This window comes from Pundamilia nyererei, unplaced genomic scaffold, assembly GCF_000239375.1.
Source record: "Pundamilia nyererei isolate P.nyererei 1_Seehausen unplaced genomic scaffold, PunNye1.0 scaffold00661, whole genome shotgun sequence".
NCBI lineage: Eukaryota > Metazoa > Chordata > Actinopteri > Cichliformes > Cichlidae > Pundamilia > Pundamilia nyererei.
In genome coordinates, this window is record NW_005188062.1 from 5,226 (window position 1) to 17,733 (window position 12,508).

The 12,508-nt window shown below is 44.1% G+C and overlaps 1 protein-coding gene across 1 annotated transcript in view; it reads right to left on the reverse strand.

Annotated features, from left to right (window-relative positions):
- Window positions 1-12,508, reverse strand: part of lrp6 (low density lipoprotein receptor-related protein 6) — a 49,002-nt gene that overhangs the window by 2,587 nt on the left and 33,907 nt on the right. Inside the window, exons 8-21 of the mRNA XM_005754793.2 lie at window positions 10,163-10,379; window positions 9,785-10,074; window positions 8,323-8,549; window positions 8,064-8,248; window positions 7,610-7,936; window positions 7,163-7,365; window positions 4,906-5,117; window positions 3,561-3,751; window positions 2,709-2,918; window positions 2,504-2,629; window positions 1,473-1,709; window positions 1,109-1,219; window positions 520-750; window positions 254-390 (exon numbers count right to left, since the gene is read on the reverse strand). Of these exons, the coding sequence (XP_005754850.1) occupies window positions 254-390; window positions 520-750; window positions 1,109-1,219; window positions 1,473-1,709; window positions 2,504-2,629; window positions 2,709-2,918; window positions 3,561-3,751; window positions 4,906-5,117; window positions 7,163-7,365; window positions 7,610-7,936; window positions 8,064-8,248; window positions 8,323-8,549; window positions 9,785-10,074; window positions 10,163-10,379 (2,904 nt within the window). The remainder of the gene's footprint in view (window positions 1-253; window positions 391-519; window positions 751-1,108; window positions 1,220-1,472; window positions 1,710-2,503; window positions 2,630-2,708; window positions 2,919-3,560; window positions 3,752-4,905; window positions 5,118-7,162; window positions 7,366-7,609; window positions 7,937-8,063; window positions 8,249-8,322; window positions 8,550-9,784; window positions 10,075-10,162; window positions 10,380-12,508) is intronic.

Consider the following 12,508-nt stretch of genomic DNA (forward strand, 5'->3'; position numbering starts at 1 on the left):
AAATCTACATTCAGCTCAAACCGAAAACAAAAAAAAATAAACAAATAACTGTTAATAACTTCACTGTTTCATTCTTTAACAAAACCTAAAACAAAGAGTTGTTCCTCAGACAAATAGTGGGGGGCAGCGGTTGCTAGTTTAGGCTAATTTACAGCACAGTCACGTTTCCAATCAATCAATGGATCCAGCTAAGGACAGCAGGTAGAGTCTTATAGAAGGGAGTGGGGAGAGTAAGCGTGTGTTTGTCTCTCACCGGTGGGAAGTACGTTCCCTTTGTGCTGGATGAGCTGCTGGATGAAGCCCCGGTGACGTGAGCGCGATCATAGGGCGGGCCGCTACTCCCACCCATGATACTGAGGGAGCCAATCACAGACTTCCCCCTGGACATACCTGTCGATGGGTTTATACACAAAAATCAGCAGCTATTTATTAAATAAAACATGAATTTCAGATTTTCGGTCAGTTTGAGAAGAGCAGCGGGGAAAATTTGCCATGTGTGACCCAGGATGACATCATCACCTGGCAGCGAGCTGGACAGTGAGCTCGGATGCGGCACGTATCCCAGCGGCACAGATGACGGCCCGTGAACCACAAAGTCGTTGGTGACCGTTTCGCCGTCGTCCTTCATCTGAGGACAGAGGACCCTCTGACACACAAAGTAGATGGCGCCCACCACAAACAATGCCATGACCACGGCCACGATGGAGCCGATGGTGTTGTGAGAAGGCGGCGGTGGCTCCTCAGTTGGATCTGAAATCACAGAAGATTTTTTATTTTTATTTTCTATGGAAATATAAGTTCTACTTATTATTTTACTAATATAAGATGGAAACAAAGAACTGATTCAGCTGTGGTGTCACACACACACACACTAACTCTTAGTGTACAGTAAACCTGTGTGGGTATGTGTGTACCCCAACTCTTGGTGTAGTACACGTACGTATTTATTCATAACTGTTAGACGTTTTTCTGTTTCAGTGATTTGAAGTCTGACAGAAGCACCACAGCTAAGATGTTCCCGCAGGTCAGAACACAAGTGATCAGATTAAAAAAGATAAACCGGATCAAACTGCTCAGATGTTTTGGATGTTTGTGTTTGCAGACTCACAGCAGCCCGTCTCGTCTGAGTTGTCCATGCAGTCCATGTTGTGGTCGCACTTCTTGTGCTTCCCAATACACTGACCGTTGAAGCAGGTGAACTGATCGGCGGGACACCGAACTGCAGACAAACATTTAGTCAAAAGACGCTCAACAGACTTGTTACAGCTGCCGTTTGTGGTCGGGCCACTGATATTTAAACACTGTGGCTCCTTTGACTTTTATTTCAGGAGTGAAGCGTTTAGAAATTATCAAACAAATGTTGTACACTCTCACAGGTACACACACACAAGCTTTGAAAATTAAATCGCTGAGGAATTAAAGTTTTACTTTGCGGCGATCCCGCCTCAAAGATTCTGTCTTACCCGGCTCACCTTCACACTTGTTCTCGTCAGATTTGTCCTGGCAGTTGATCTCTCCATTGCAGCGAAGGCTCAGTTCGATGCACTGCCGGCTATCGCACTGGAACTCTGAGTCGGAGCAGACCGGACAGTCCTCCTCATCGCTGCCGTCGTCGCACTCGGCATAACCATCACAGCGCCAGGCCTGTGGGATGCAGTCCACCTCGCCCGACGTGCAGGAGAACTGCTCCGGCGAACAGGTGGGCGGCTCTGAGGACGACGCAGACACTGGTCAAACCTTATATTAACGTTGAAACTGTATTCAAATATATGAATATATATCTATATCACATATCTATCAATATCTACATCAGGGCTGTGCGATATGACCAAAATTTCATATCCCGATATAAGACATTTATTAAAATTCTGTGACTCTTGGGCAACTCGACTTGCGTGAAGTGTTTTCAGCTGGGCGTCGTGCACCTGGAGTTGAGTGTTACATAAGCTCAAACAGCTGAAATTTTCTTTGTGAGTATTTATTACACGGCGTGCTGCGGGGGAAAACCTGTTCTTATGTTTACTTTTTAGCACATGACGTGCTTCTCGTCTGTAAACACTCTGCGTACTCTTTCACGTGATTCGGTTTATTTTGAAAAACCTCAACAGGATCTACAGCTTTATTGTGAAAGGTTTATGTGGAAAATAAACATGCGGACAGCGGAGCCACGCAGTGCATTTATCGTCGCTGTTGCTAACGACAACGCACAAAAACAGTCGCTTGTCCGTCCGTAGTGTGGTTATATTAAATATAAGAGAAAGAGAGAACTTTAAGAAATTAATTCTACAGTGACCATCAAAATGATGAAAAAATATTGCCGTAAACAGTTTATTTTGTGTCACCACAAAATAAACAATAGGCTAATTTGAAATGATAGACATTTTCCTATCCGATATATATCGTTACCTCAAATAGCCCTTATCTATCTATTTTATTTTACTGAGAGGAGGGTTGCTCAAATCTCTGAGCAATCTCTATTAATGCTGATGATTTTATGCTTCACCTCCACATGAAAGCTCGTCGGGCAGCAGCACCAGGTGAACAGGACATGAGCAGCGCGTCGTCCCATCTCCTTTCACGATGCAGATGTGAGAGCAGCCGCCGTTCTCCCACGTACAAGGATGTTTACCTGGAAATCGCAGAGCTCAGGTGAGCGCGGTTTCAGTTTGAGCTTGATCTGTTAAATCGTGCATGTAAAGCGGACTCACTGTACTCCCTCATGTCGAGCTCGTGGACTGCGTGGATGTCACTTAAGTAGGCGATGCGGGCCTGGATCTTGGTCCGTCCCTCCCTCGTCGTCTTGTCGATGCGTTCGATCATCTGCTGTTGTTTGTCGATCCAGTACAAGTGGTTCCCGAAAACAGTCAGGCCCACGGGCTGCAGGATGTTCGAGTCCGCAATCACGATGCGATTGGCTCCTAAATCATTTCAAAAAAGTGCCGGGAAAGAAAAAAAAAAAAAAAAGAAAAAAAAAAGAACAAGGTTGTAGGGCAAAAACTTCAGGAGCAAAGAAACGGGAGAGAAACTGAGGGGTGAGGCAGAGGGGAGGTGGGAGGATGGAGAGCGATACACCGAGGTCAACAGCCTGAAAATCTGCTCATCAAGGCGGAGTCCCAGAGGCACAAAATTCACAAGAGAAAAAGGATTCACAGCCTCCTGCAGCTAAAATCTGCAGGGCCGAGTTTCCTTTAGGAGGAAACATTTGAGGAACTGAACAGTTTACATTCCTGCCGGCCGGCACGCGGCGCCGGAGAATCACAGGAATGCCGGTCTCCACACCAACCCCCACCTCCGCTGATTTCTGACATTCATGGAGGTTTGTTTATTTCCTGTTTAGGTTCGTACTGCTGAGCATTAGGTTCAGAATCCACAGGAACAGATTTGATTTGAATGTGCAGCAGGATGAACTCCAGTTTTAAATAAATTCCTTTAATATCGTCAAAGCTGAAAAACACCAAACTCAGTTTTTAAGACGAACTCTGAGCCTCTGGTCAATCTGCAGTAAACAGTAAAATATTTGGACAGGTGACACTGAAGTGGACCCGACGGCCCCAACTCACCCGAGAGGTCACTGCTCTCGATGCGCCGCAGGTCTGAGTCGACCCAAAACAGCTTCCCCACCTCGTTATCGATGGCCAAAGCAACGGGCTTCATCAGGCCGCTGAAGAAGAGCACCTCACGCTCTGTACCGTCCAGCGCCGCCCGCTCGATCTTTGCGGAGCGCTCCATTAGATTGGTGAAGTACATGTACCTGTGGGGACATAATGTACGGGCTGTGAGGACAAAGACTGGAGGTTTGTACACGTTCTCCCTCTCGCCGCTCTGAAGTTAACCAGAACATCTGCAGACTTCATCTCTCGACCACAAGGCCTGAAACTAACCTACAATTATGGCTCAGAGCGAGCGAGCGAGTCAGAGCCAGTGAACTGCAGCAGCCCGACAGAACAAACATGGAGGACAAATTAGAGAGTGATTAAAGGCAGAGTGCACACACACACACACACCGCCATACAGACGACCTGCAGGTGGGTCAGGTGACATTTTCTGGATCTAAATCAGATAAACTACAGAAACACAGGAGGATGAAAGAGCTGATTTACAACCAGGAATCATGTTAATGTTTATCATTCAAGTGTTTCTCAGCTGTTTAATGTTGAATCCTGAACAGATTTCAGTTTCCATAACGATTTTTTTCAGCCTGGGATGGTGTAAACAAGGAAGATGAAGTACCCCACAGTATTTGTTCCAGTTTATTACCATTACATGCCCATGCTACAAATACTGGGTGTTTTTGTCTGTTGTTAGGTGGTTGCTAGGCAAGATGATAACATCAAAATATTTGATCCAGAGACAAACGTTCAGGGTTTGATTTATACTTCTGTGTTAAACCTACAGCACAGGTCCATCTCACCGCAACCTGATGCTTTCCAGAAACAAAGATTCAACTCATACACAACAAAAAACACAAGAATCTGAAGAAATCTAAAAGATTTCATTCCTGTATTATCCTTTTGTGTTGCACATTTCGATGTTTTTTTCCTCGCTACCTAGCCTGACCTGTCTCCCCAATGTGATGTTTGTGTATTGTATGGTCTGTCATCTCGGTTGTGGGCAAAAGACCTGCAACTGACAAATAAAGGCTATCTCATCTCATAGTCTCTCATTTGAACAAAAAAATGTATTTATCGTCACTTATATTCATATATGAATATACTGTTATTTGTAAAGGATTTAATAATATTTATTACGTTGTGTTTTTGAGCCTATGTGGCCATGCTGACAGGGATGTGCATTTACATTTGTTTTTGTTTTGTCATTTTTGACTGGCCTGAAAAAAGTGCCCTGATGATGATGATGATGATGTAATGATGGCGATTACTGGTGTGAGGCCTCAGTGGTACTGACCCTCTCTCCGGGTTGACGACAATGGCCCGCGGCTTGTCGTGCTCCTCCCGCAGCACCACACCGACTCTACTGCCATCGATGCGGGTGACGTTGATGACGTTGGTGACCTCGCTGGTCCAGTAGATGAAGCGGCTGTAGATGTCGATGCTGAGATCGTACAGCTGCAGACCCTGACTGTGTCCACCCAGAGAGCCCGACACCACTGTCATGCTCTGGAAAAACAAACCAGAAACGGGCAGTTTGAAATGTTTAATCTGTAAGAGACAAATGAAGGTTGTTTTTACTGCCCACACGCACAAAATGTCCATTTTTTTTTTTTACATATTTATTTGTTTTATGTCTTTTTTTTTTTTTCGCCTGTCCCGTTTGGCTCTTTTGCCATCAGAATTATTGTCTAAAGCAAAGAAAGACGCCCAACGGATTTACTTTACCAAATTGACCATCCCAGCCTTGCCAAAATGGTCCATTTGATTCACCTTTTATTGTTCATTTTATTTTCACTTACTGAATACGGGACAGACTTACGCACAAAATGTCCAAAATGACACCAGCAGCACACCAACACCCTCCATCAAGAACGACATCAAAGTGGCGACATATCGTTTGCACATGCTCACACATGGCCCTCTCCTCTCTATAGATGCTGTCACTAAGGTCGTTTGCGATGTTTATTTAGGAATGACTTGAACTCCCCCTGAGAAAACTGCAGGTTTAAGGTTTCTGTCTCATCTCTCTGTTTACGTTCAAAGTTGAAGATTCATGAAAAATGTCAAGACATTAAACTGTTGCAGTTTACTGAAACTACAATATATCCCATGATGCTCAGAGCTGATTATACAAAAAAATAATGCTTAACAAAAGCCAGATTTAGTCGTTAGCTTGTTTCTCGTAGTGGATGTAAACTGTCTCCATTTCTGTTTAAATGTGGTGAACTCATCAGGTTATGAATCGTAAATGTTAAAATTAAACTGATAATATTAAAAGGAAATAAATCTTGACTTTTCTGGGTCTGAAACAGCGCTTAAAACAGTATGAAGGTCAAATTGACTTCTGCACATTTACTACAATTATTGCAGTGAAAAATGCTCATGGGGCTCAGACGGGACTTTATTTTATATCCAGTGAGCCCGTCGTTTTCTTTTATGGCACCGGTTATCCGGTCCTTAAGTCTGACGTCCAAACTCCGCTTCAGGTCCTGAAGTCAAACGAACACTGCAGCATCACTGAGAGTTACAAACTGATTAAATTCTTTCTTCTTTGATAAAAGGATCAGTGTGCTGCTCTACCAGGGGTAACAATTAAGTGTAAAATCCAGGCATCCATGAAAACAGAATTTATCAAATTTAACAGAGTTAGAAGTTAGCAGGGAGTTGGCTCGCTAGTTTCCACCTAAACATGATATAGCATGTTCTGACAGAGTTTTGTGAAAAAAATCAAAATGTACAGCTCTGCTATCACTTCCAACATAATTGAAGCCAGAAAACGAAACAGTAGTGACGTTACTAAAGTTGAGCTAGCTGGTATATAATGATGTGCTACCTGGTGGCTAGTGACACAGCTATGTTAGCATAACATAAACACAGTGAAGCTGGAGGATGAACGCTCCCCTTTTTCCACTCGATAAAAGTTAATGTGAGTGTTCTCGGTGGTCAGGAACAAATGTAATCGCATGGCAGGATGCTGTAAACGGACCAAACTTCAGTCAGGAGAACTACTGAGATAATCCATCCACAATATGAGGTTAGTCATTTATATACTGCTGCACGGGCTGGGCTGTAGCTATATCATAAGGTTTTAAAAACTGTGCTTTAAAATGAGTAGTGGTACACAGTGATCACTGACTTTTTTTTCTTTTTTCTTTTTAGGGGCTTGTTTAGATTAAATAGAAAAACATACAAAACATTAAAACATGTTAAAAACAAAACAGCCTTAATAAACAGCAGTTTGGACCCAGAAGCAGGGTTCATACCCCGTCACTTAAAAGACCGGATTCATGTGTGTGTGCGGTGATTGGAGTATTTGTAGCGAACTTATGGTAGTGGTTACTCAACATTAGCAACACACCTATATTTGAATCTCTTTCATGTGAATGTAGGAGACAAATTTAAGTTTCTTATAGAAACAGACTCTCCAACTGTCCAAAAACACTTTCAGTTCCTCTGGCAGTTTTGATCTGACTGTTAACTAAAACCACCAGAATCTGGATTTTCTCCCCAGGGACCGGCAGTGGTTCCAGTTTTTCTAATGGATGCAGTACCTGGTTCCCGTCCTCCTGAGCACGGCGGATGACATTTTGCTTGGAGTCGATCCAGTACAGCTGCTTGTCCAGTGGGTCGTAGTCGATGGCACGGACGTTCCTCAGGTTGTGGATGGGCAGGATGATGTCAGGGCTCTGCTGCTCATCAATCACCATGCGGTTGATCGCTGTCTTCTGGCTGAAGAGCAGGAAGGATGTGGGAGCTGAAAGACAGAAACACGTCAGACAGAATTCTTAGAGCTTCTGTGGGGCAGAAACAGTAAACAAAGATAACTCAAGCTATCAAGCTCAAACTTCAGCTGAGTCTGAGATGTCCCATAAAGGCCACCATACAGAAGTCAAAGATGACGCTTGCCGTTTCAGTTATTTTATTTCTCTCTCAATCTAGGTGTCAAAATAACTCTGCATGATGTTTGTATACATGCAGGGGTGCAAGCGTCTTCTCACCGCTGCAGGTCTTGTTGTCATAGTTGAGGGAGAAGTGGGCGGGGCAGCCGCAGACAAAGCTGCTGACAGGGACAGCAAGGCAGAGGTGGGAGCAGTGACCGTTGGTGGAGGCACAGGCGTTCCAGCCGCCCTGTCTGGACGAGTGAAACACCAGGATGTCCATGACGTAATCCAGGTGACCTTGGATGACAGTGCGGTTCTGCCCGCTGGTCTTGTTGGCACGCTCAATGCTGCGCTGGCTCCAGTCTGTCCAATAGATGTAGTCTTGATACTGGGTGAGACCGAACGGGTGAGGGAGGTCGTCGGCAATCACCTCACGGTCGAGACCTAAAGGGGACGAAGAAGTAAAAACTTTGATGCTTTCTATCGTTTATGTCACACAACACGAAGTGCGCTCTCCTACTCTAACATGAGCTGAATGGTTAGGTTGGCAGTTATGAGGTTGAGAGATTACCCAGCATGTTGGAGGACTCGATCAACGTTGTGTCCAGGTCGGTCCAGTACAGGCGGCGCTCTGCGTAGTCGATGGTGAGTCCATTGGCTCGCCCCACATCGGCCACCAGCGTGATCCGTCCTGTCCCGTCCATGGCCGCTCGGTCGATCTTTGGCTTCCCCCCCCACTCTGTCCAGTACATGTACCTGCAGAGAGGAGACAGGTCAGCACAAACCACACCCACCATCATGACCTGCAGACCGCTTCATGCGGTTCTCACCCTTCGGCCGGATCCAGAGCCAGAGCTCGGGGACTGTCCAGATCCTTCCAGACCAGAACCTGCCGGTGCTGCCCATCCAGTTTGGCTACCTCAATGCGGTTCGTGCCAGTGTCAGCCCAGTACAGGTTCTTTCCCAGCCAGTCCACCGCCATCCCCTCCGGATAATCCAGACCAAACTCCACCACATGCTCCAGAGCGCTGCCGTTCATGAAGGCCCGGCTGATGGTCTGCACAGGTCAAAGGTCAAAGTAAAGACTGGATAAACAACAGCAGTTCACAATAGGCCTGGGTACCCTCACTGATTTCTAGAATTGATTTGATTTGATTAGATTTTGACTCAGACAGTCAGAAATATCATTTATCAGTACTGAGACTTGAGAGACTTCATCAGAGGTGTGAGCATCACAGCAGATGCCCTTTGTGTCAAAGTAAATGAGGATAAAACACAGAAAATCATGAAGGAGATTTTCCTGGCCTGGCTTTTATAGCAGATAACCTTAAAAATATTCTGCTGTAGATCAAAAACTGAAGAAAAGTAAGAATCAACATATGGACATTACCTGATGCTACTGAAGCAGAGCAAAGTTACAGAGCTTTTATTAAGAGAACCAGCCAAGCGTTTTGCAGTTTGGCAGAATTTTAGTTTTAATTTCTTTGGTATTAAAAAGCAGAAATGAGGCTTTTTTGTTGGAGGTCATTTTTGGAAAACAAAACAAAGAAGTGACCGACAGCACTGTAAACAACGGTAGACTAGTGCGTAATAAGCAAGCAAATAATACAGAAAACAGTGGTTTGAGATGGGAAACACTTCTTGAAGTACAATTAGAGAGAACTGCCCAGGAAGTGTGATTTTTATCATGATGGAAGCAAAACAGCAAAAGTAAGAGGGAATTTATGACAATGTTCATCAAATGTGAAGTGTAGTTTTGATCTTCTTTTGCTGCTGGTTCAGTGAATTTTGGTTGGAGAATGACAAAACCTGCAGCTTCAGAATCAGTGAGCTGTCTTTTTTTGCACCGATGGCGTGTCCATGTACATGCCGTCAGGTGAGAAAGCCGACATCTCACACATTCTGATGCGCAGGGTCCGAGCTTTTTGTTTACATCTTTGTGTGGAATTCGTTTACCTGCTCTCATTTGCCGTTTTAGCTGTTTGGTGGTTGTTGAAATCGTTTTGTGAGCTTTAACCTCAAATTCTCGCGTTTCTGGCAAATACATTTATATTTAGAAAATGATTCAGGATTTAATGAATCGATAGTGCTTTATTCACGCTAAAATTTATTTTTGAAACCCACCCCTAGTTCACAACCAAGGTTCTGCTCACACCAGGAAGTGTTAGAGAGAAAGAAGGAAAAAAAACTAACAGAAGAAAAGATTCAGACGACGTGAGGAAGAAAGAAAAAAAAAAAAACAAAAAAAAAACTGAGAACGACTAAAAACAAGTATGTGAAAATGAGTCCCACCTTCAGAGTGATGTCGGTCCAGTAGATGCGATTGTCGGTGACGTCAAAGTCGAGTGCTGAAGCCTCCTTGACACCAGTGAGCGGGATGGCAACATTGTTGCTGTTGGTCTCCAGGGAGATCCGGCGGATGTCTGTGTGACGAGAGAAGAGCAGGAAGGCCTCGGGGACGATGCAGGTCTTCATGTCGGCAATAAGCTCCAGGCCGATGGGACAGCCACATTGCACGCCCTGAGGCTTGTACAGACAGAGGTGACTGCAGCCGCCATTATCATCCGCACACGGGTTCGTACCTGAGCATGTGAAGCAGAAAGTTAGCATCTGGGGAGAAAATGGGGAGGTTTATTTGCTGCAGACCAGACCATCATCAGCTGGACTCACCAAAAGCTTCATGTACATTCGTGGCCTTGAGGCCCATGAGGTCGGGTAGCTGGTCGATGATGAATTCTCTCACTGCGGTGCGTTTGTGCACGCGCTCGATGCTGCGCCGCTGCCAGTCTGTCCAATAGATGTAGTCTCCAAGCAGGGTGAAGCCAAAGATGTGAGGAAGCTTGTCCTCCACCAGCACCCGTCGCCCCGTCCCATCCATGTTCATCACCTGAAAACACAAGGTAAGAAATTATAGTCTGAAAGAATGGAGAAGGAAGACATCAGGGGAAGAGGAAAAGCATAATAAAGAGGAAATATAAAGGAAGAGTATGAAAACAAAGCCAATAAGTGGAAAAATGGAATAAGTACATAAAGACAAAGAGGAAGAAGTGAGAATAAAAAGAGGAAGCCAACCTCCAAATCAGAAGATAAGAAAGAGTAAAGAATAAAATGAAGATATAAACAAAATAAGGAGAAGATAAAAAGGAGGAAGAAAAATGGGGATAAAATTAAAAAAATTAATTGTTATGGTTTGAATAAGAGTTTGATGTTTGCTGTATTAAAAGTGCTGACACCAGCAGGAAGAGTTTATAAACCTGCTTCCAATGCAGGTTGCCGCATTTCCAGTATGTTTAAACCAGCATCAAACTATAAACTGAAAGTCCATGCAGTCGCCAAGTTCCTGTAAAACAAAGGGATGAGCAGAGAACAGACCAGGTCCCATCACAGAACATTTCCTCTAGCCAGTGCTGCACAGATGGGGGGTTGGGCAGACTCACTGTGGATACAGAGCATGCTCATAAGGGCTCAGGCGTCCTGGCAGCACATCGCAGAGCCACTAATTAGAAGCAACAGCCGGAGCAAACAAACAACAGCAGCATATGGGTGCCACATTTCCTCCTCTTCTTCTTCTTCTGCTCTCACACAAAATTTGACATCTCACTTCGACAAATACCAGGACAGAGTGCTGTAAAGACCCACTCCACGGGACACAAGCACAGAAAAACTCACACATGAAGCTGCAATCGATTAAAACAAAGACTGAATTGACGTTACAGCCTCCACACACTGACGCACCATCAGAGGAGCTCCAACACACCTCCATCAGCACCACCAAACATGATGCATAAAGACTGAGTCACTGCAGAAACCATGTGGACCCTCAACACCGCTCATTTAACCATTAATTACACTTAGCCAACAACCTAAACGACTTTATTACTTTTAGCTTAACATTTCAATCATCTGTGACTTTAATGATTCATCTGTTCATGTATACATCAATATTTTTAACTTTTTAACTTTTTAATAATAACAATTATAATAACTTTATTTATAAAGTGCTTTCAAACAAAGCGCTGTACAGCTATTTGAAAATAAAAAGATATACACTAAGCCACTTGTCTTCAGCTCCTGACTAGCTTACTTTAAGCTAGTCATTTGTTAAATTAGATAAATTAAACTTTTTATCCAGCACGTTTAACATTCAAAAGCCAACTATATGCTACTATTAGTTAAATATTTATGTTCGACTGTTTCTAATTTTTTCTCTTTTAAATCACCAATTCAACCTGCATACTCATAACTTAGCTGTTTCAAGTGTTTATCCTTCAGCTAAATATTTTATCAGAGAAAATTTAACTTAACCCAGTTATTGTTTTTTTAATATCATTAAACTTCTGAGCTGTACGTGCAGGTTAATGCAGTTTTTCCTGTATTCTCTTATATACACTGTTAAAAGTTCTTTGTGTAATTAAACCATGAAAAATAAAAGCTTTACATTTTCATGAGCCAGCAGACCAAAGCACAAAGAGTAAAGTGAGAGGAAGAAAAACAAAACATCAAACCCAAGACTCATTTTTAAAGGCAATTCTTTTTTTTAACTGCAGCAGTGTTGGTGAAACAGGCGAACACATGAAGAGGAGTTCACCTCGATAAGATCATTTCTGAAACATGCAGGGAGGCTCAAAGTGTCAACAGGGACAAATATGTGAGGAATTTGCAGAAAAGAAAAAACAGTGAGGCCTGTAATCTGTATAGCGTCCTTCCACCTATCAGTGCAGCGTGGAGCAATGAGATTCGCTGCTCCCAGAACAGCCCCTGCGTGGCCGGCTGCCATCTTTCAAAAACATCTCCACACACTGGGCCTCGGAGGAACGTGGTGTATAAATATAAGACGAAGTTTCCATCCTCAGCCCGATGGCCTCAGCCAAAAGGTCTCCGCTGGTTTGGGAGTTGAGACCGCAGCGCGGCGACGGTTTCAGATTCTGGGTCTATTCTAAACAGAGCCGACCGCAGCTGGAGCGCAGGCCGCAATCGGAACCAGATGTGGGATCTCACCGCAAAAACTGGGTCCCC